At 47.7% G+C, this 23647-nt stretch overlaps 1 protein-coding gene across 2 annotated transcripts; it reads right to left on the bottom strand.

Moving 5' to 3' along the window:
- Positions 1-520: 520 nt before the first annotated feature.
- Positions 521-21626, bottom strand: AARS1 (alanyl-tRNA synthetase 1). 2 transcript variants are annotated; one of them, XM_022583211.2, is made up of 21 exons: positions 21536-21626; positions 17736-17900; positions 14718-14906; positions 14255-14400; positions 12411-12602; positions 11758-11902; positions 11265-11410; positions 10513-10621; positions 10208-10358; positions 9372-9496; positions 8790-8934; positions 7772-7950; positions 6968-7081; positions 5684-5890; positions 4993-5177; positions 3655-3763; positions 2871-2984; positions 2202-2321; positions 1992-2078; positions 1472-1585; positions 521-1060 (listed from the first exon to the last, which is right to left on the bottom strand). In XM_022583211.2, the coding sequence occupies exons 2-21, from the start codon at positions 17877-17879 to the stop codon at positions 875-877; spliced, it is 2907 nt and encodes a 968-aa protein (XP_022438919.1). In that variant the 5' UTR covers positions 17880-17900; positions 21536-21626; the 3' UTR covers positions 521-874. The 2 variants fall into 2 exon arrangements, with proteins under 2 accessions (XP_022438919.1, XP_022438920.1); XM_022583212.3 differs by lacking the exon at positions 21536-21626 and adding an exon at positions 21207-21282.
- Positions 21627-23647: the final 2021 nt, after the last annotated feature.

The raw sequence follows: 23647 nt of genomic DNA, 5'->3' as shown, positions 1-23647 counted from the left end.
CTCAGGGGACATGAAATCAGCCAGAGCGGGCACAACCAAGTACTGTACACTACTGTTACCAAACCCAACTGTCTTCACACTTGGGTGAATGGACGCAGAACCATGTCAGAGTATCCACCCTCACCGTCCAAGTGAGGTCCTGGAACCAGGAATGACGTGGCAGTCAAAGGAGTGGGGGGAGGCAACTGATGTACCCTAAACACCTTCTATACCAAAGAATGCCTCTGACCTCACACCCAACCTGCACATCAAGTGAGGAAAAGGGATATGGGCCTAAGAAATGAAGATATTCTCCTACAAGGGGCTCTATTCTGTGGGCCACCTCCACAGATGTCGAGGAAAATCCAGCAGCCATTATTCCCGAACTTCAGGGGTCTGGGGCTAGACTCGGCAAGGACTGCGACCAGAAGCCAGCTGGAGCCACAGCATTTATTCTACAGACACCCAGGGAGCCACGGGCTGTCACACTGGGGGCACCCGTGGGGTGGGGGGTGGGGGAGAGAGGGGAGAAGGAGATAAGAAATCACACGGCATTATCGAGTATTGCACATGGTCCTTTTATTCTCTGCAGCAAAAACGATTCCTCCCTGCAGGCCCAGAGCCTTGGGTCTGCAGAGAACTCTGCAGACACAATCCTGGGGTAGTGGTTCTAGACAGATGGCGCTGATGTGCTCAGGGCAGAAGCGTAATGTGGGAATTGAGTCACAGGCTGGCTCCCAGGCTAAGTTCCAGTTACTGCTGGGTTAGGAGGACAGATGGGGCTGTTTAAAGGTCCCATGATTAGAATGTCCTTGTGGGGGATGGAGCGCTCCTGGCTGGACGGATCCATCTGGGTGTGGGGGAGATGCCTCCTCATGGAAGCCTCCCTTCCCCCTCAGTTCTTCACATCTCCCAGGTGGAGCTGGGCAAAGGTGGCGGCCAGCTGCAGCGCCTCCTGCAGGCAGCCCACGTTCTTGCCTGTGGCCTGAGCGGACACATCTTTGCCACCACCTTTGCCATCCATCAGACCTGACACCTGTTGCACCCACTCACTGGCTTTCAGGCCCCGGTTGGCTGCATTCTAGAAGACAGAAAGGAGAAGTGGGGGTCAGGACAGAGGACAGGATTGAGGGAGACAAGGAGAGGGGTGGGATGGAAAAAGGATGGGGGAGCCTGACACTCAATCCTGCCCTGGGTGATGCATGCTGCCAGAGCTAAGAGAGATCCTATAGTGGGTACGACAGCCAGGGCAAGGCATACCAAGTAGCAAAGCCATCACGGTTAAACATATCCACCAGGGAGGGGAGAGCCTGAGGGGAAGGGGTGCTGGGGAGGTGACAAACAGTTGAGCAGGAAAACGGCCACTTCTAACAGGGGTTGCACAAACACACATGGGTCTTGGCAAACAGGTGTAAGAAGAACCAAGCTCCCTGAGAAAAGCTATGGCCACTGGCACAAAGCTGCTGTGAGCAAGACTGCAGGGCACTCTGACCTGGGGGACTTGACACAAGCATGTGATCTTGCCAGCCTCATTATCCACTGTGAAGAGCATGGCAGACGTCTCAGGGGAATGCGTCTTGAAGAGCTTCAAGGCTTCGTTCAGGGCCTGTGGGGAGAACCTGGCTTCAGGCCACGGCCCTGGGGAAGGGGGCCACACTCTCCACAAGTGCAGCGGGTCTGCAGAGCTCAGTTCTCAGAGAGCTCCCACCCCCTACCCCCTTCTAAGAGCAGGTGCTGGTCCCGGGAGCCTGGATGGAGGACTAAGCACAGGGCCTCGCCCACGCTCTGGCTCGGAGCTTCGCCTTCCACCTCGAGGAGCCACAGCTCTCCAGCCACCAGCTCTCTTCATGGCTCAGCCCAACCTCAGTCCCAGAGAGTGGGCCGTCAGGCAACTACTCTGCTCAGAGCCACAAGGCTCCCACTTCAGCCACCAGAAGGCTGAGACTCTGAGAGGAGGAGACAAGCAGCAGACAGGCACAGGGTGGTGCCATGGAGCCCCAACCCTGGCTTGCCTTGGCCGAGGCGCCGCTCTCCATCTCCAGGATGACAAGGGGCTGGTTGGGGCTGCTGTCAATGAGCTGCTTTGTCTTCTCCAGCACCTGCAAGGAAGGGAGTCCAGAGGAGAGGCCTCAGGTCAAAGGCTCAGACTCCGAAACCCAGCGAGCAGTCTGCACAGCCTTTGCTGGGTAAATCCTCCCGGCTCCTGCACTGCCAGGACTCACCCGCTTCTGGACATCTGCTTTGTTAGCCCGGTCTAGGTCATCCATGATTTTCTTCAGGGATTTGAGATTCTCCCGGAATTCATCCTTCTGCCACTGAGGGATGACTGCAGTGGCCAGAGCCTGGAACCAGAACAGGAACTCCACTGGGAGCTGGGCCACGAGGAGCGAGGATGTGAGCCCACCCCACCCTTCTAGCTTCTGACACCAGAGTCCCCCAACCAGTGTCCAGAAGGAGAGAGAACACAAGAACAAAAAGAATCCACTGGCCTTGAGACGAGTCACTTTATGAGCAACTGCATGAGTTGTAAGGAGCAGGGCTGGAGAGAAAGGGGCAGAATAAAGAGAGCTGGGACCCCATTAGACCTGGTCCCCCCACGGCAGTGAACACAGCCCGTGATGGGCTAATGGGAAGCCACCGAATGTTAACAAACACCAGGAGACCCGGAGACAGTGGGCTCCCACAGTGCCTCTCCCACCCCCCTCAACACCAGTGCCCACTAGCGCTCAGAAGGGGCTGCCCTGCCATCGGCAACGGGGGCAGCAGCCGGTTCCAGGGGTCCGGAGGCCAGGATCCGGGAAGCCCCCTTGGCAAGGTTGCCGGACATCCGAAGTCAGTCCAAAGGCCCACTGCACCGAGAACCAGGACCTGAGGAGGGAGGCCGCCCCTACCTCACCGAGGTCCGCGATCTCCCTTTGCACGTCCTTATTTGGAGCAGTCTGGGCCTTCACTTTGGCCTCCGCGACAGAGAGAGATTTCTTCAAGCTCTCCGCTTTCCTGAGCGCCTGGGAGGAGACAATCAGTGTTGTAAACTGTGGGTCAGGCAACTTTCAGCTTCACGACTCTGTGAACGGTGGCAGACACCGATGGCAGGCTATGGAACAACACACCCCCAGAACACCAGAACTTTCTCTTCCTTCAGGAGCAAGTGTTTGCAGCCTCATGCCCCAGAAAGGAGCACCCTCCTCACACACCTGGCCAGCGGAACTCAGGTTCAGGGGGTGACAGAGAACTCATGAGCCAGGAGCCCTTCCCACCTATGAAATCATCACTCCTCAAGCCTCGGCACACGTCAGGCGTGAGCTACAGTCCCCACCCCCAGAGCAACTGTCCCCATACTCCATGCATCTCAAACTGGGTACATACCCCAAGGGAGATGTGGCTAAGTGCTGGGGGCACAGAAGCCACAGCAAAACTGTGGCCTACCCTCCTAGACACAGACATCTTATGGCAGAATCTACCTATATGTTAAAAGATTAAATGTAAGATAGCTAGAACGTTTCGTGCGGTGCTGGCGTTCTTCCGCTAGGCGGGGTAATGGGAGGACACTCTGGAGGGAGTGCTGTACCTCCGATTCTGACCGCAGCGGCCACGTGACCATCGGCACTGTGGATCCACAGATTGGGCCCCGCTTGCCTTGTTCGAGTAAGCCACAAACCAGCCTGACCTGCTCACCTTCTGGGCTTCGGCACCTGTGACAGCAACAATCCTCCGGATGCCCTTGGCAATAGCTTCTTCACTCACAATCACAAAAGCTCCCGCGTGACTCGAATTCTGCAGATGCCTGAATGGCAGAAGGCAAAGTTCATGGTCCTCACGGCACCCAGGAGCCCTTGGCTGGCAGGCAGGAGCCCTAAGTGGTAGTCGCTCCCAGGGAAGCTCCCTCAAGGGGATGATGAGCAAAGGCCCTTCGTGTTTATTTCAGAACGCAGCTGTGGCCTGGAAGGGGCAGGCAGTCAGGGAAGGCCTGGCTGGGCCGACACTGAGCGAGGCGCCACGTTCCTGTGCCTCAGTTTTCTCACGCATGAAATGTGGGTAGTTGTCCCTCACCACACTGCTGCCGTCTGTCCCTGCTCAACAGCCTGAGAGTATCGGTGGATTCCCTCTCAAGTCTTACCACAGCACCTCAGACAACCCCAGGGGCTCAGAGAACCTCAAACGCTCATTTACTCTCAGCCACTCCGCAAGGATGATGTAAAGTCTCCGAAAGCTGTTTCCAGTGCTCTAGAGTGTCATGGAGAGAGGTATTAAGGCAGATGTGGGACTCATTTGAAGGCCCAATTCTACTGGACAGAGGGAGGCCTGGAATGTAATCTCCCAGATCCCTACCCCATCCTCCATGCACCCACCTGCTCTCTGCCTGCCTGAGGCTCACAGGAGGACCTGGATGGGCTCTATCATGGCCTTAAGAATGTTTTTTTCCCCCTGATTTCTTGGCAGGCAGGAACTTCCCAGACCACCAGACGGTCCCAGAAAGACCCCAAGGGTTATGGAGGACTCCAAGTTGGCAGAAACACGTGGCTGCCCACAGCCAAACTGAGCCGGGTCTACCGTGGGGCCTGACTCAGGGGCTCTGCGACGATGAGGTTAATTCCACAGATGCTGCTCAAGCCTGCAAAGGGAACTATGTGAGGCCCTGGGAATGAAAAGGGGCTAGGACCAGGTCAGAAGCTCCAGGGCCCTGCGGAATCATGAGTTCCCAGGCCTCCTGTCATCATGCGTCCAGGGAACGAGAGCAAGCAGCCGTAAGTGTTAGGATGACATTTTTCACCTTCCCTCCTTGGAAGAACGTTTCATCACACACCCAGTAAACGTCAACGTCAGACACGCAGGAGTCTGATGGGAGCACACAGATGCTGACTCCTGGGAATGCTGTTTGGCAACTGCATTTCTGAGGACTCTGTTTCTTCCTTAGACAAGTGAGAGCTGGTCTAGCCTATTACCCACACCTTCCGAGGGTAACGCAAATTAACGAAAGGCAGGTCCACCCACTGCTCCCCCTGAGGTACTCACGTTCCCCCACAGAACTCAACAGAAGTGAGCGAGCCAGCAGGACCGGAGGGGTCATCCAACAGCTCAGACACCGGGACCCCAATAGAGACAACTCGCACAGGGTCAGGATAGGTCTCATCAAACACAGCCCGCAGGCCCTGGATGGCTTTAGCTGCTGCCAGAGGACAATCCTGGGTGTAGACGGGCTGCCACGGAAAGAAGATAGGAAAAAAAGCTGGGAAAAGATCTTCTCTGAAGGTGCAGTAGGAAGCAGCAGGGAGAGTGCAGTCTTGCAGGCAGGGCTCTGGGTTTCTGATCTCGGTTCTGCCCATCACGTGCCCTGAGCCTCCCAAAATAAAGCCCCATGTGTAAAGTCAAGAGGCTCAAAATAGGAATTTCCAACTACTTTGTTAAACTGTGAACCAAATCTTAAATGGATGTGCTATATGTAAAACAGATTTAACTAAAAGAGCTCTGGTTGTCCTAAAGGAGGGGCGGACCAAAGACCTCCCTGAGGTCCCCCACTGAACACCAGCACTGCCCCCTACCCAGCACAGTTAAGAATCACTGCTTTGAACACATGTGTTCACCGGACAGACTATGTCTCGACAGAGTGAGAGCATCTGGGCGGGGGCGGCTCCGTACATAGAAAGCGATGGTGCAGGAAGGAGTGGAGTTCATGACCCAAGAGCTCGCATGTAACGCAACCTACCTTGGCTGCTTCAATCATCTCGTTTGCAATCTCCTCGGACTTCTTGATCTGTTGGGTGGACATGGCTCCCTTGGCGGTGAAGTCAAACCGAAGGCGGTCAGGAGCAACCAGGGAGCCTCTCTGGTCAGCCTCCCCAAGCACGGAACGCAGGGCGAAGTTCAGGATGTGGGTGGCTGTGTGGTTGCTCATGACAGGCCTCCGTCGGGGCTATAAAGGGCAGAGCAGGCTGGTGGAGAGGTCTGCAGCGGACTGCTGCTCGGCCCCCAGCACCTGCTCTCCTCTTCTTCCCAAGTACTAGTGTTTTTAGCTGGACCCATGGCTGCCCAGAATAAAGCCTACAGCTTCCCATGCCGCTAACTGTGGCCATGTAACTAAATTCTGGTCAGTGGGCTGTGAGCAGAAGTGATGTGTACCCTTAAAGGAACACACCCTCCCCTTCCTCTTTCTAGAACAGGAGTTGGCAAGTTATGGCCTGTGGGCCGAACCCGTCCTGCAATCCATTTTTATATCTAGGTTTATTGGAACATAGCCACACCCGTGTGTTTACGTATTGCCTACGGTGCTTTTGTGCCACAACCGCAGAGTCGAGTAGCTGTGATGGAGACAGTATGGTTCAGAAAACCAAAAATATTTACTATCTGGCACTTCACAAAAAAAGTCCACCAACGCCTGGCCTAGAAAATGGATCTCATAGCTACCTTCTTGGACCATGAAAGCAAGGGCAACACCCCAGGAATGATGGTGGAACAAAAGCAAGGAAGAGCAAGGCCCTGTGACTTTGTGGGGAGGGCCTCTGCATCAGCTCAGACTTTCAGGTGACAAACACACTTCCGTCTTGCTTTATGCTACTATTATTTTGGAGCTCTGGCACGTGCAGCAGAACCTATTTCTTAACACAGGATCCTTGGCTCCTGAAGAAGTATTTGAGGTTAAGCTGGAGAAAGGCAATCCGTGAAAATGAAGCTACAGGATCTCAACTGAAATCACTGTGGTCTAACTTGGGAACAGATTTAACTCTCAGTGACATCCCTCAAAATTTACTTCTGCACCTTACACGCAATCATCTACTTGTAATTTCACTTAGGAGCGACAGTAATGATGGACCAATTTAAAGCCAGAGGAGGAGATGAATTCCTTTCACAACCTGCATCAAATCACTATGACGTACACTTTAAAACAACTCTTGTAATTCTACATGCCAGGTATGCCTCGATAAAGCTGACATTTTTTTTAAAAGGGGAAGGAAAGATGATTACTAACCAGCCTAAAGCAACTCAAACTCACCTCATCAATAAACAGCCGGACCTGATCCCCCACTTTCAGGCTGCCATAGATTGTTCCTACGTGCAGGACGTACCCTCCTCGGACCTGAGCGTTCTTCACCGTAAACTCAGTTTTCTAAGAGGAGTCAAGGAGGAGACCAATACATAAATAAATCCAAATACATATGTGTGTGTATATATGTATATATATAAATGGACATAAATATGAATTCTCCCTTTATGTACTATACACACATACCATTAATACCATTATATATACACACATACATATATATATGGATCACTATATAAATATTTATCATTACAAACACACAACACTTTAAATATGTAATACATGTGTATATATACATAGAGACAGACACACACACACACTCTCCATTAAGGAGCATCTTAGAGAATTAAAGCCAGTGTAAGGAAGCTCAAGCCCGAGACTAGGTAACTCATCCAAGACCACAGAGACAGCAGTGGCTGAGCTACAGGCCACGTCTTCTACAAGGATGTCTGCCCTCCAGAGAGCTATCTCTCCTTATTTACAAGGAAAGCCTGGAGGAACCAGGGATCAACCTAAGCAGCCTGGCTGCAAGGATCCTGCTACAAGGGGACCTAACGGTGATGAAAGCAACACAGTACAAGAAGCAGCTCCCTCGGCTTCAGAAACACTGACCACAGAACACGACCCAAAGATCGGTGGTGTCTGCGCCTCAGGGCTGGGAGCACCAAGAAGCCAGAGCAGCTGCCCGGCGCCCAGGCCCGGCCCTTTGCTGGGCCCCCGCTCCCCACTGATGAAGAAGAACTGTTGGCTCACGTCTTCGCTGCTGTCATCGACCTTCACCAGGTAGCCTTCGTCGTAGATCTGCCCTCCTTGCTCGGCATAGAAACAGGTCTTGTCCAGCACCACCCCACACTCCTGGCCCGTGGACACTTCCTCCACAAACATCTTGTCCCTGCGCAGAGCCATCACTGTAGCCACCGCACTCTCAAACACTGCATACAAGGGGAAAACACGGTTGATGACTTCATTCACACATTCTTAGCTGGCTTTTATCGGATTCTATTTCTCAAACTCTCCTTAGGTCCTAATTGTCTAATTTCATGTTGGAAGAAGCCTATTAGACTCCACAAAAGGGCTTAACATGCTGGTTTTCTACTGGAGAATATAATACTCAGTAGGGGTGACCAACTGTCCCGGTTTGCTTGGGACCAGGGGATTTCCCAAGGTGTGAGGAAAACACTGGGACAATTTCAGTGTCAACACTGGGACAATTCTGGGAAAATGGGACAGATGGTCACCCTAACTGTGAGCTACTGAACAGAAACCTGATGAATTTGATTAGTAGGTATTTAAGAGTAGTAATAAATTCCCTACTCCAAGGTCAATTCATAAGGAATGTATTCCTTTTGTGGGCTTCCTTACGTAGATTTAGGTATCTCTGCTGGAGCAAAAAAAACCAAAAACATGTAGCACCAGTATATTTCTTTTGAGTTGTCTTAACTTTAGAATGCTACTATCCCGATGCAAAATTCAACAGCCACAGTGAATTTTATAAGTCAATGTCATTTTCCTTATTTCCTGCAAGATGTTGCAATTAGGGAAAACTGGGTATAAGGTACAAGGAATCTCCTGGTAAATTTCTTTTACAACTTCCTGTGAATCTATAATTATTCCAAAATAAATAGAAAGTCAATCACCAAGGGTCTCTCTGAGTATAAAATTACACAGCATGACTACACAGCACTGCAGGCAAGGCTACCATGGATATCCTGGGTTCCTAATCTTGAGACTCATTGCTTGAAAACCACCCCAGATGAGCACACTAACATACCGTAGCTCCCACTGGAGTCCGAATGGTAATTATACTTTGGGGAATCATCTGTTGCCTCCAGACCCTTTTCCCGGAGCTCTTCAATAGCATAAATGTCCAGCATAATGAGGTCTTCCCCACCAGCTCCCTTGCCCTGTGATTTTAGCTGCCGGTAAGAGAAATAAGCATAAGTTACCTTAATATCAAAGAAAAAGAAATCTGAAGGACTTGAAATTGCTAAACTATGCCCAATGTAAAGCTCTAGAACAGAGTTTTTTGATCTCAGCACTACTGACATTTGGGGCCAGGTAACTCTTGTTCTGGGAGGCCGTCCCCTGAAGGAGGTTGAGCAGCATTCCTGGCCTCTACCCACCACAGGCCAGTAGCATCCATCCCCAGTTGTGAAAACCAAAAACTACCTTCATACGCTACTGCCAAATATCCCCTGGGGAAAGGGGGGCAGACTGCCCCCACTTGAGACTCACTGGTCTTGGGAAAAACAGAATTTCAAAGACTTTAATGGAAGGAAACTCTTTCTTGCCTTGCAGCCAAGTCCTGCCTTGATTGGGGCTGAGTTTCTTGCTCACTCCCCAAATGCTTTACCTGAGCCAGCTTCCTCTCCTCTTCAAAGCCATCCATATCTACCACCAGGCCCTTCTCTTCAGCAATCAGTCCAGTAAGATCCACTGGAAACCCATAGGTGTCATAGAGGAGCCAAGCAGTGTCCCCTACACAGCACAATGGAATCACATAAGAATGACAGGGATGGCCCCCCTTCCTTTCCATCCCAACCCCTTCCCAGGAGGACACTGGCAGTGACAGGAGGGATTAAAGAGCCAGGCAAGTTAGTAATGGTTCTGTGTATTTGCCAGAAAATCCATCAAATCTTTTGCAGTCAACCTGGGGGAAGCACAAGAGGTTCCTGGAAAAGTTCTGTTTCTTAATCTGAACACAAGTGTGTTCAGTTTGTGGAAATTCATCAGGCTTTCACCTTGCACATTATATTATACTTCCATAAAAAGTAAAAACTTCTGGAATTAATTTTCCTGTCCAGTAAAAAATTAAAGTTGTAAAACACTATATACTACTCGTTCCCATTTTTTGCTTGCACACGCACACACACCCCTATATGCGTTTGTATGCAAATACAGAAAAGTCCTGAATAGTTATACAACAAACTCCAAAGAGTTGTGACTTCTGAGAAATGAGTTTGGGAAAGAGGATTTTCACTTTTTACTTCTGTACTGTTTGAATACTTTGCCACAATAATGTTACTTCTATAATCTTACTATAAACCCCATTTTACACCAAAAGTGGTCTAACCAAGCTATGCTCAGCCTTTGGAGACACAGGAGTCCACTGTCAGTTTGTGAGAAAGGGCTTGCCTCTTCCAGAAAGATGAACCAGCCTATTGAAGAAAGGAACAAACCGGTCCTTACCGGGAATGGTTTTGCTGTCTCCCAGGCTCTGAATTTTCCTGTCCAGGATGCGACGCCCTCTGCTGAGCGTCTTGAGAAATTGCACTTCTTCTTCATTAATGATGTCCTTCACCATATCTGGGTCCTTCTTTAGCTCAGGAAATGCATCTCCCTGGTAAACGGGAGACACAGATATGAGCCCAATGAAGGCAGGGACTATACTATGACTCCTCTAAAAATTCTCATTAACAGTGTGATATCTCCCACTCTACACCTTTTAAGGTATGTGCTTCAGTACAGAAGAGGTGAACAGAAAATACACGTACCAGGGATTGCACAACAACATCTGCTAATGTAGCAAAGAAACCCCTGCTGGCGTTGAGTTTCTCATGGGAGTATCGAACAGCCCGGCGGAGAATCCGTCTCAACACATACCTATAAGAGGCAGAACCCAGTTTCCTGCTAGACAACATTCCCAGCCGAGCGTTTGGTAGTGGGTCCTTTGGAATTCTACCCAAGCAACATGACCAATTTTTTGTCTTTCTCTTTCAGATTCTTTCTTTTATCCTAAGCCTGCTTTTTCTTTTCTTTTTTTTTTTTGCATTCCCCCAAAGTCATTAACATTAATTCCAGCATAAAACTCAGTAATATATCCACAAAGATGCATCAAGGATAACCTGGGGTAACCTTGGTTTATTTTCCAAGCTTGTTCTGCTGAACCAGAGATGAAGGCAAGAAGTACAGACCAGACGGCCAACTTGATGCCCACAATCCAATTCCGGGTCCTGGCTGTCAGTAATGAAGTTGCCTGGGGTTCATCAGTATCTCCCCTGCCCCTGCCAGTATCTTATCAGACAACCCTAAATACAATCCTTATCATCTTGTACTTGGCAGCAGAAATTTAATATAGTGAACTCTTCAAAGTGAGCTGACACTCCCTTTATCCCTAAAAAAAATAAAAGGATCTCTCCAACTACCTAGAAGACAAACAATAATGAAGTACGGTGTTAAGTTCCACAGAGAGCCATAAAACTCAACAGCGTCAGTCCTAACCCTGCCCCACGTGTAACACACTTACCCCCGCCCTGTGTTGTCAGGTCGGCCACCATCAGCCAGGGCCACGGTGACGGTCCGAGCGTGGTCGGCCAGCACCCGGTAGGCCATGTCGATCCCATCAGCATCATCAGCACCAACCTTGCCAGTGTATGGCCGAGCACCTGTGCCCTACAGATAAAAACCAGGAGGCGGCTCATCAGGAAGCAGCCCTTCTAGTGCTGCCTCACCCTAGGAGGTTCAGAGAGGACTGACGGGGCATAAATCGAAAGGATGACCTCTTGCCAGATCCTATAACCCCAAAAAAGGTAACAGGAGCAAGAGTGAAGAGCCTCCAGCTAGGCCCCTGCACACAATAAAATACAGTGCCTTGTGCTTAGACCCCTGTGTTATTAACAGTGAAGTTGGTAGATGGTCACAGGTACCCTCACCCGGCAAAGCATATGATTGTTTTATCTTTGACAGTACTAAGGGTCCAGCCTGGAAACCTCCACAGAAGTCTGCAATAGGACCAGTACCTTCTGAATGGCTTCAAAGTAAGGGACAAAAAGGTCAGTGTCATAGTTGGACATTTTATTCTGCAGCACAGACACTAGTCGCTCCAGGCCCATCCCTGTGTCAATGCTTTTCTTGGGAAGAGGCTTCAGAATGCCATCGGTTTCCCTGCAAGATCCAGAGAAAGAGGAGGATGAAACACGGACTCAGGCTGCCACCTCTCCCTGCTGGGCAGAACTCACTTTGCAGTTTGCAGGCTGTGACTATTTGCCATTTGCCTCTGCCTGTTTTGGTGGGAGGTGGGGAGTGAAGGGAGAATGGGAAGAAATACTCTGGGGTTCATTAAAGAGTGAGGCAAGCTTCAAGGAAATGAGCTTTAAAACAGCCGTTCAAATTACAGCAAAAATGACATTATAGGAATAGCCCTTAAGCAGGTAGTATGTGGAATAAAACTAGTTTATAAAAGAATAGGCCCAGCCCTGTCCCAGAGATCAGAGGGAAAACCTGAGAAATAAAATTGAACAATGTCCACAAGATCCCATGATGCCTTTAGCACTGCTCCACTGGCCCCAAAGACGAGGATGAGAAGACAGCCATGCGCTGAGTTCCTCTCGCTCTACGCAGCTTGAGGAAAGGTGCTGCTCTTAGCAGGAACAGATCAGGACCCCAAGACCACCTGTTATACTGGATGAACACGAGGTTCCAGATCTCCAGCACATTGGGGTCATCCTGGTTGACGAGGTGCGCCGCATCCCGACCACCAATCCGGTCATAGTGGATCTCACTGCAGGGACCACAAGGGCCCGTGTCACCCATCTCCCAGAAGTTATCCTTCATGTTGCCTGGGAGGATTTTGCTGTCATCCAGCCTGCAGAGAGCGGGAAGATAAGCCCATTTATAGCTAGTGACAGGATTCTGCACAGACTTGCATCCACCAAAAAAGGAGATCCTTATGCATTTCTAGAAAGAAGGCTCATTCTTTGGCAATTACTAGTGCTGAGTCTGCATTCAAATCCTGATAAAGAAGCAGAACATGATTCTTTTCAAGCGTGACTACAACAGAATACAAAATGCACATATGCTGTGATCATAAATAAATAAAAACATGCAAAGATATAGATAAAGCCTAGACAGGAACACATAAAAATGAAAACGTTTATACTGAATATGACCAGAATTTACCTATCTGTCTGTCTGTCTGTCTATCTATCTATCTATCTATCGGCTGCCCGGCTTGTGGGATCTTAGTTCCCTGATCAGGGATGGAACCCGTGTCCCATGCAGTGGAAGTGCGTAGTAACCACTGGACCGCCAGGAATTCCCGACCAGAATTTAAACAAATTTCTTTGCACGTTTCTTTGCAAATGTTCCTTCATTTTTATAAATGAAAACAATTATATTATGACAGCATAAGTGTTGAAAAAAAGCAGCTGATCATTTAAAGTCACCTCTCTATGCCCCAATTTAGTCATCTGTCTTTTACCTTAAAATGATACCAAAAAGAATTTAAGGTTAAAACATTTCCAAAATATTGACTCTGCTGAGAGTTGCTAGATAACAGAGCACTCAAAAAAGATTATGCTTGCTTGAAAACAAAGTACAGATATATACAAGCCAAGTAAAACAGGATTCAAAAAGTCAAGATTAGTATTTTAAGTTTCACATGTGTTACTACTCAAAACATCCAAGTACATTTAGACTATAGAGTCTAACCAAAGAGGGATTTCAGACCAAGTACAAGGGGAAGCTGGATTGAAATAATATACCCTGAGTAAAAGTAATTTAAAAAAAAATTAAAAATAAAGAAGTAGCAGTGCTTAAGTATATAAAAAGCTACACACTAAACGACAAGAGAGTTTAAGTAAAAAGAATAGGAAAATGAGACAAGGACATCATGGGCATTCTTGTTATCTATAGGGGAACATCACTCCACAATCAGATTCCTCTTGATACAGAGCTTCATAAATTCTATTATGTTCTAAGCCCAGAACACATATTGCTCATCTATCATGTTACCTTTTATGCTATGTGATTTTATATTAGAATTATATTACATTAAAAAAACAACAACCCACGGGGCCTCCCTGGTGGTGCAGTGGTTGAGAGTCCGCCTGCCGATGCAGGCGACACGGGTTCGTGCCCCGGTCCGGGAAGATCCCACATGCCGCGGAGTGGCTGGGCCCCTGAGCCATGGCCGCTGAACCTGCGCATCCAGAGCCTGTGCTCCTCAACGGGAGAGGCCACAACGGTGAGAGGCCCGCGTACCACAAAACAAACAAACAAAAAAACCACGAGACTCTTTATGTTGGCTTTCAACGACAGAATGATCAAGTAAACCTACTAAGAAGCAAAGGATGCACCAAAGGATAATTACTCCCAGCCACCTCCACCTCCACATACACACCCCAAAATAGGAAATGGCAATGCACCCCAAGTCCTAAGACCCCACTCTGGCACTGAGTGTAGGAAACATTTTATTCCTCCGTACTCATACTCTCCACATGCGAGCTACATTCTTACCCCAAGTTGTGCCAGATCTGTTTGCACTCCAGGTCTGGTTCTAAGCCGGCTGCTTCATCCCCCCCAAAGTAAGTAACGTAGAGTCTTTCAACTGGAATGCCAAACTCTTGGGTGAGAAGTTCTAGAGCCATCTTACATGCCAATTCCTAAAAAACGATCAAAAAGATGTGGAATATGACCAAACCAGAATCTATTTAATATGATAGGAGAGGTCCAATAGAGTATCTTCACCATAAACAGTCAAATTTATACAAGAAATCCACATGTAAACTGAAATCACAAAATTACAGGTACTGCTTCCAAGAAGTCTTAGAATTGATAAATGTCCTTCACTTCTGAATCTCCTAGATGATATTTTGTATCATGAAACCATCAAAGTTAGAACCCATTTCCCTCAGTAGAAATGACTGTTTTGCTCAAAATTCCTTTGATCTTTGCTCAGAGATCTCCTCTTTGAACTTACCTTGAAGTAATCTCCAAAAGACCAGGAGCCCAACATCTCAAAGAAGGTGTGATGATAGACATCCTTGCCCACATCGTCCAGGTCATTGTGTTTGCCCCCAGCCCGGATGCATTTCTGGGTATTGGCAGCTCTGCTCAGCTTTGCCATAGGGTGAGATGGGTCAACAGTATTCAGAAAGATGGGTTTGAACTAAAAAAGAAAGGGAACATTTCAACTTTTAAAGAGCTGCAGATATATCAGGTGGTTACAGGCTGGCAGGAAGAGAACACACATAGACTATTCATTTCCGGATTTGATTAGCCTGCAATACAGAAACTTATCAGAGGCAGGTGGCCCTGTGGGCTGCAGCAGAGGCAGCCTGTCTTGGAGCAGCTCCTCCCTGGTCCTAGTTCTCCAACAGTCTCCACCACTGCCAGTAACACCAAATGCACAAAGGAAAGCCCTGCCAGATCTGGGATAACAGTCAAGGTTGATGCAGTGAAACCTGTGTTTCCTCTCAAGTCTCTGCAGTTAGGGCTTATACCATCTTTCTGGAAGAACATATTCTAAAACCAATGTGCTGGCTTGGTAGTAAAGGTGATAAGGAAGAAAAAATTTTGAGACCTGTTCAGGGAGTAAAATTAGCACCACTTGGTCACACTAAGTCACACTAGCTCCATAATCACACATGGCTGGTGTGTGATTAGATATAGAATTACCATCATTGCAGAAAGTACATTGCACAGTCCTGCGCTAGACCGTAAACTCCTTAAAAGCAGAAACTATCTTACTTAGCTATTATCTAGCACCTAGAAAAGTACCTGAAAAGAATAGATGCTCAATAAATACTAATTCAAAATGTAAAAACAAACAAAGCAAAACAAACAAAAAAAAACACAAGGTATTTCTGATTAAGAGGCATACAGCACATAAGCAAATGACTGCCTGGGTTCAAATCCATGCTCCAGCATTTACCAGCTTTGTGAGCTTGGGCAGTTTACTTGCGCCTTCAGTGCCTCAGTAGGATGGCACAGAATGAGGATTAAATGAGTTAATATACATAAGACACAGAGCAATGCCTGGCGTATAGGAGGTGCTACATGCAGGCTACTAGTTACTGTTATTCAGAGAATGTTTATAAACCTTGGACTCCATGGTCCTTCTGCCAAGTACGTTCAGTTCATGTGGGAGAAGACAAAGCCTAGGTATGGCTGAGTAGAATAAAACTGTTCCAGTATTCCAGAAAACACACCACCTTGAAAGAGTCCACCTAAAATTAGTGCCCTCAATTCCAGGTGTATGCATGGGACTCACACAACTGAAAACACTTTTATAATTTCATGTAATACAGGTGGAAAATGTTCCCAGTGCCTCTAGTTTTCCATGCCAGAGAAGAGACCTGAGAGAACAGAAAATGTCAACTTATCCCACAGTGAGGGGCATCCTAAGGGCTGGTGGGTCCACCGGGCTAAGCAGTCACCCAGAGAACCTCCAAAGGAAAGTCCTGAGGGCCCCATCTAACCTGAATCCACTTCCAGCCAATTAAATAGTTTTCAATGTCACAGGTACAGTGAAAAACTCCTTTTAAACACCTTTATAAACTTGTGATGCTCTCATTACTTCACAAGAAAATGCTTGTCTCCAAAAATAAAACTTTTAAATATCTTTTATAGTTCAATTGCCCCAAACACAAATCCTACTAATAAAGTTTCGTCAGCAGTAGATCCGAATTGGCATTCGTGGCAGTAGCTTCAAGAAAGAAGTTTAAAAAAAGGAAAAAAGTCAATAAGACTGTGCATGGGACTTCCCTGGTGGCACAGTGGTTGAGAATCCACCTGCCAATGCAGGGGACACAGGTTCGAGCCCTGGTGCGGGAAGATCCCACATGCTGCGGAGCAACTAAGCCCATGCGCCACAACTACTGAGCCTGCGCTCTAGAGCCCGTGATCCACAACTATTGAAGCCCACGTGCCACAACTACTGAAGTCACACACCTAGAGCCCATGCTCCGCAACAAGAGAAGCCACCGCAATGAGAAGCCCGTGCTCGCCACAACTAGAGAAAGCCCGTGTGCAGCAACGAAGACCCAACGCAGCCAAAAATAAATACATTAATTAATTAATTAAAGAAAAAAATAAGACTGTGCATGGCCTAGAATGGGAATGAAAGCAAAGCCTTAAAAGAATCCTGAAGAGGGGCTTCCCTGGTGGCGCTGTGGTTAAGAATCCGCCTGCCAATGCAGGGGACACAGGTTCGAACCCTGGTCTGGGAAGATCCCACATGCCGCGGAGCAACTAAGCCCGTGAGCAACAACTACTGAGCCTGCGCGTCTGGAGCCTGTGCTCCGCAACGAGAGAGGCCGCGATAGTGAGAGGCCCGCGCACCGCGATGAAGAGTGGTCCCCGCTTGCCACAACTAGAGAAAGCCCTCGCACAGAAACGAAGACCCAACACAGCCAAAAATTAATTAATTAATTAATTAAAAAATAATAAAATAAAAGCTCCTTTAAAAAAAAAGAATCCTGAAGAACTGACATTTTATAAAGAAAAAAACAAGGACAATGAAAAGATGAAGGACAACCACAACAGCTGAGTTAACAAGTCTCTTCAGGGCTCAGCAAGATTAACCCAGCCTCTGATTTTAATAAAGCACAGCTATTTCCTTAGGAGAAAAAAAAAAAGGCAAAACTTTACAGACTAGATGTAGGCTGTATTTTTCTTGAGAGGCATACAAGTTTAATCCATGAGTATAGGGGTCTCTCATCATAATTAAAAATAATGATAGTTAATATTCAAGTACCTACTTCAAATACTGTGCTAAACATTTTAAATGCATTATTTTATTTACTCCTCACTACAACCTAAAGGCAGGCACTATCATTATTCCTCATTTCACAGACAAAGAAACAGAGGTTCAACGACATAAAGTAGATTCTGCAAGATCACACAGGAAGGACAGAACTGGGATTCTGACTGACTCCAGGGCTGCTTTGCTGCCTCTGTGGACAAAAAAGCCAAGGGGAAGGGAAAACACCCTTACCTGGTTCATGCCTGCATTGGCAAAGAGCAAAGTGGGATCATCCAAAGGGATGGTGGCAGATGAGTGAACATAGGTGTGTTCATTTCTCTTGAAGAAATCTATAAAACGCTGCCGGATTTCACTTGCTGTTAGGGTTGAGTCCATCTCGAAAATAACCCTATGGAACTAACCAAAGGAAAAATGAAAGAAAATTAGGGGAATTGAAACTAAGATAAGTAAACATTACACAAGACTCCTAGCTTCTCAGGCCATGTCAAAGCAGGACACGGGTAAGCTGTTTGATCCTAAAACCTCTATGTTGTAATGTCCAAGGCTAAAATCATCATTGAAGCAAAACTTGCTGCAGTAGCAGACAGCAACCCCACATGCTCTTCCTTCCCGGGCCAACCTCAATCTGTTCAATACACCAACACATTAAGCGGAGGAGGTGGTTTCTTCATGCATTCATTCACTGCAAAAATGTACGGAGCGTCCGCTGTTCCAAGCCCTAGGTCAGGAATTAAGAAATGGGAATAGGGCTTCCCTGGTGGCGCAGTGGGTGAGAGTCTGCCTGCCAATGCAGGAGACACTGGTTCGAGCCCTGGTCTGGGAGGATCCCACATGCCGCGGAGCAGCTGAGCCCATGTGCTACAACTACTGAAGTCCGCGCGCCTAGAGCCCGTGCTCCGCAACAAGAAGCCACCGCAGTGAGAAGCCAGCACACTGCAACGAAGACACAGCACAGCCAAAAATAAATAAATAAATTAAAAAAGAAAAAAAAAGAAATGGGAATAAAACCTCACAGTTCAGTCTAGCAGAGGAGCCCCCTGGAGACGAGGGAGGCTCAGGAGACCCAGGTTCCAGTCCTAGCTCCAAGTCCTTAAGGGAATTACTTCACCAAAAAAAGGGGGCCATAATAGATGAACTCTAAGGGCCCTTCCAGCTCTGTCTTAACCCACATGCCTAGAACATGCAAAGTTCCACTATCCCCCAAAGCCAGGGCCTCTAGGTTTGGCGTGACCATCTAGGGGAGGCAACAGTGGACCTGGGCATGGGCCCATCTGTACAAGGAACTGCCCTGCAAGTAGCAGGAATGTACCTGCCTCCACTTAGCTCCTCCAGAAACCAACTGCTAAACTGCTGCCTTCCCAGCTATTTGACTGCTAGGGAGTAAGGACGTTGTAGCCACACTGAGGAAGTAAAGCTCAAGAGCCAGTGAAAGAGAGAGGGAATCAGAAGAGAGGGAAATTAGGAGTAAAACAGCTTTACAGTTCCAAAGCTCTTTCACATATATTACACGGCTTCTCTGACAGGCAGGTTAGAGAGAAGTGACAGGCCTTGGTAGAGGGTACTAATCACTGGCATGGAGCTGTAGTGCCATGTAGCACTGGGTGTCTATAAGAATAGGAACCATCTCATTCACAGCATTATCTAAAAGTCTCTAGAATTCTAGACCTAGCTCTAACCTTTAAAAAGTCACTTTGAGGACTTCTGTGGCGGCGCAGTGGTTAAGAATCCGCCTGCCAATGCAGGGGACACGGGTTCGAGCCCTGGTCCGGGAGGATGCCACATGCTGCCGAGCAACTAAGCCCATGCACCACAACTGCTGAGCCTGCACTCTAGAGCCCGCGAGCCACAACTACTCAAGCCTGTGAGCCTAAAGCCCGTGCTCTGCAGCGGGAGGGGCCACCGCGATGAGAGGTCCACGCACCGCAACGGAGAGTAGCGCCCGCTCGCCTCAACTAGAGAGAGCTGGCATGCGGCAATGAAGACTCAATACGGCCAAAAATAAAAATAAACAAACAAATAAATAAATAAATTTATTTTAAAAAACAGTCACTTTGGGACTTCCCTGGTGGTCCAGCGGTTAAGACTCCGCGCTTCCAATGTGGGGGTCGTGGGTTCGATCCCTGGTTGGGGAACTAAGATCCCACATGCCTCACAGCATGACCAAAATGAACAATTAAATAAAAAGGCACTTTGTCCTAAATTTGTTTCCTTTTTTGTAAAAAAGTAAGATCTACTCTGCCTACGCCACCTGGGGTGTAAGGCCAAAAGCCATCCTGTATCTGGAAGCAACCTGTAACCTGGAACAAATTGGATACTACTATTTTACATCACTTAGCTCAAAGTTTTCTTCCTTCCTAGGAGGAAGATACAAAGAAAGATGTACACAACGAACATGATGAGACTGTGACTCTTAGATTTATGTTTAATCACAATTTCAACTGATTTATTCACAACTCAATCAACTCATTACTCAAACAAAAAGCCCTTTGGGCAAAAAGATGGTGAAACACGGGCAGACAGAGCCAAGGAGCTGACTAAAATCCCCACAGCTGAGGATTTTCTGTTCATGCTAAGGAGTCAAGGCTACGGTTTCTATCTTCCTCGACCCTTCTCATCATGGCTCTCAATGAATATTAATCATGGTGGCAACAATGAACGTACGGTGCTAATTCTGACTGAGCAGCGACATCACAGCTGTTTCAGAATGTTCATTGCTCCTCCTCTAAATGTGTTACCTGAGGAAAATAAGCAGTTCCATTCCAAAAGACACATGAATTTTCCATCGTTGTTTATTCATTCAACGTACTGAATACATACTGTATGCTAGGAACCAAGACGAAAGAGAGTCCGTGCCCTTAATAGGGAGATAGTCACAGAAATAACTGCAGTATGAGGTAAAAGGATCCAATATATTGCTGTTAGGCCCTATGGACGCTGGGACTATTAAAGGCTGTGTCACCATCACCACTCATTCATTTATTCAATATAAATACACAGGAAGGCTATATTGGGTACAGAGGTAGCACAAAGGAGGTCAGATTCCATTTCCCAGCAGGAACTGTAAAGGTCTTAAGTACCTTAAATCTCACTGGCCTTTGGGTTTAAGGCTCCAGCCACTGGACCTTTCAACATGCTCTTCACTTGCCAGGTAAGCTGACTACCCTATTCTCCCTTTTTGCCTTTTCCTAGTTTATTTCTCATTGTTGGCATCTCAATTTCAAAGAGACTTATTTAAGGAAGCCTTCTCCTTCTTAATCAGATTCTTCCTATTTTAGTCTCATAGCCCCAGGTGTCTCCCGTCATAATTTGCACAGGCATTTGACAGCTGGAGGTCCATCTCCCCAACAGGCTGTAAGTTCCAGCCCAGTGAGAATCATGACTGGTGGTTTTTGCTCACCATTAAGGGTATGTCCTCAGCATCCAGCACAGTGGTTGCTAAGTATTTCATGGTATAATTAATAACCCTTTAGTAGCGAACTGCGAATGAACTTAAAGCACACTGGAAACACAGACCCTGAAAAAGTAATAGCTAAACGTGATGGAGAACGGAAATTGCTTCTAGGTAGGCTCGGACTACTATCAGTTATTAGCTAATTTTAAGAATTTAGGGAACGGCTCACAGCCAGATTCCACCCGTCTTGACCACTCTACCCGCCCGCAACCCCGCCCGCCCCTAGGGGATTTAACCAGGGGAGATAAAACCTCAGCTTTGGGCGGATGGTCAGCGACAACAGTGATCCTTCCAAGGTCTCGGTCCTCAGCAAGGCCACCCGAGGCCACTCCACCCCCAGCGCTCCAAGGGTCTGACAAAAGGCCACTCTCCAGCTGCCGTGTCGCCAAGCGGCTGCCTCAACCCCGGCTGCAGCCCGCGCCCCGTTCCAGAGGACTCACAGGGCCTGGCCCAGGGTCCAAACGCCAAGCACAGCCGCTATCGCGGCGCCGTAGAACTCTCTCAGAGGTCAATCTGCTTCTCCCGAGGGTCGCAGTTCCTAACTCCTCCCTCAAAGCCCAGTGCCCGGAGCCACGGTTACCTGTTCCCGCAGACACGCAGAGGTACCAGCGCCAAACCACTGCCCTTGGCAGCACGCACCGCCCCGTCCAACCAGAGCGAGCGGATGGAAAGTGCCCCGCCGCGCCTTACCTTTCCGAGAAATTATTGGTTATCCGACATGCCAGTCAACTGGAGCACGAATCAGCTTATTAGTTGGTTTCTGGGAAGGCGGCTCTAAATCGGCTGATGCAATGGCAGGGAAAGAAGGGACTGGGGCATGTCACGTGACAAATAAGGATGTGGACTTCTGGGGACCGACATTTTAGTATCCATACTCTAAATCCTAGTCGTTGACATGATTAATAAGGGGGAAATGGTGACGTGTGTTTGGTAGAGGTCACAGCTCTTAGTATCTAGTTATGTTGGTTTTAGTTGCAAAATGGTATGCAGACCTCAGATTCTGATACGTTGTGCTCATGGATACACTTGTCCTTTAGACCTTGTTGGATTTAGTGTGGAAAAAATAACATACTCTATGAGAGACAATTAAATTGGCATTTGGTCCTCGATTTGCCTTTGAAAAGTAATAGTTAATGTTTATATGTGAGGCATTATTAAACATTTCCTACATTATTTCGTTTAGTTTTTAAACTGTGTATGAGGCAGGCCAACTGGCATACCTTTTACAGATGAGGTAACTGCCTTGCCTAAGTACACACTGAAAAGTAAGTTAAAGAACAAAGATTCAAACCCGTTTCTGTTCAACTGCAAAGCCCATGACCTAAACCTCTCCACTATTAACCTACATCATCTTGTATATCTAAATACAAGGGTATAAAATTGTGCTGCTGGTCATACCTGGGTTAAAGATATTGTTACGGAACACAAGTTCATATGCCCGATGTACAGTGAGGCCAAACAACCCAAAAAGTGGGAATTTGGAGCAGAGAAAGGTTTATTGCAGGGATAAGCAAGGAGGACGGGTGGCTGGTACTCAAAAACCCCAAACTCCCTGATGATTTGGGTGGGGGAGGGTTATGGTAAAATTTAGGGTGAGAGCTGCAGGGTGTGTGACTTTCTTCTGATTGGTTGGTGGTAAGGTAACAGGGTGGCTGGTGCGCCAGGAATCTTGGCGCTCAGCCTGAAGTTACCATCCTCCACCTGAGTGGGGGGCCTTAGTTCCTGCAGAAGAACTTAAAAGATATTATATGTATATTCCTTGAGGAGGAACCAGGACCCTACCCCAAGGCTGCACTATTGTTTCTTGACTGCTCTTCCCTTGTTTCTGCGTCCCCTCTCTTCCCTGATTAGCAACTGTCTGAATCTGCCCTTTGGAACTCTGGTAAGGTCAGGGAGGCTGAATAAAACCTATTTCCTAGAAAGGCTTTTGTGCCCAGGACAGCCCCACAGGGTCCTGCTTGGTTTCAATACTTCAGAAAAATTTTACTCTTTTCATGTAAAAGAGCATGCTACACAAATAGAAGGTCAAGCTCAAAAGCTAGCAAGAAGTCACTTAATTTCCCAGTTCACAGCAAAGCATTAATAATCATCATCACACCTAATGTTTGTTGAGCACTTAGTATGCAGCAGACACTGATCCTCACAACAACCTTACAGGTTACTTTTATTACCTGCTATTAACAGCTGAGGAAACTTTGGCACCCAGAGGTTACGACAGCTAAGGTCAAAACCAAGAGAGACAACTGTTCTGATCCAAAATGGCCCAAAATAGATCTTCCCTGGTGGCGCAGTGGTTAAGAATCCGCCTGCCAACGCAGGTCACATGGGTTCGAGTCCTGGTCTGGGAAGATCCCACATGCCGCGGAGCAACTAAGCCCATGCGCCACAACTACTGAGCCTGTGCTCTAGAGCCCGTGAGCCACAACTACTGACCCCGCGTGCCACAACTACTGAAGCCCACGCGCCTAGCGCCCGTGCTTCTCAACAAGAGAAGCCACCGCAATGAGACGCCTGTGCACCGCAATGAAGAGTACCCCTCGATCTCTGCAACTAGAGAAAGCCGCGCAGCAACAAAAACCCAATGCAGCCAAAAATAAATTAATTAAAAGAAAAAAGATATTTAACAAAATGGCCCCAAATAGCATATTTAGTCACAACAACCTGAGAAATGGGTCAGACTTTTGTACCCGCA

This window comes from Delphinapterus leucas, chromosome 20 (assembly GCF_059928025.1).
Source record: "Delphinapterus leucas isolate spDelLeu-1000000601 "Yukka" chromosome 20, BTC_Dleu_Yukka2, whole genome shotgun sequence".
Classification (NCBI taxonomy): domain Eukaryota; kingdom Metazoa; phylum Chordata; class Mammalia; order Artiodactyla; family Monodontidae; genus Delphinapterus; species Delphinapterus leucas.
This window is presented reverse-complemented; position numbering and strand designations above follow the sequence as displayed.

What these genes read in the sequence shown, in the direction of transcription:
- AARS1 (XM_022583211.2), bottom strand. Translation starts at nt 17,879, where the DNA reads ATGGACTCAACCCTAACAGCAAGTGAAATCCGGCAGCGTTTTATAGAT. An exon ending in AGATGATTGAAGCAGCCAAG is followed by an intron (nt 5,178 to 5,683) that starts GTAGGTTGCGTT and finishes TTTCCGTGGCAG; the next exon opens with CCCGTCTACACCCAGGATTG. An exon ending in GCTTGTGTCAAGTCCCCCAG is followed by an intron (nt 1,061 to 1,471) that starts GTCAGAGTGCCC and finishes TCTGTCTTCTAG; the next exon opens with AATGCAGCCAACCGGGGCCT.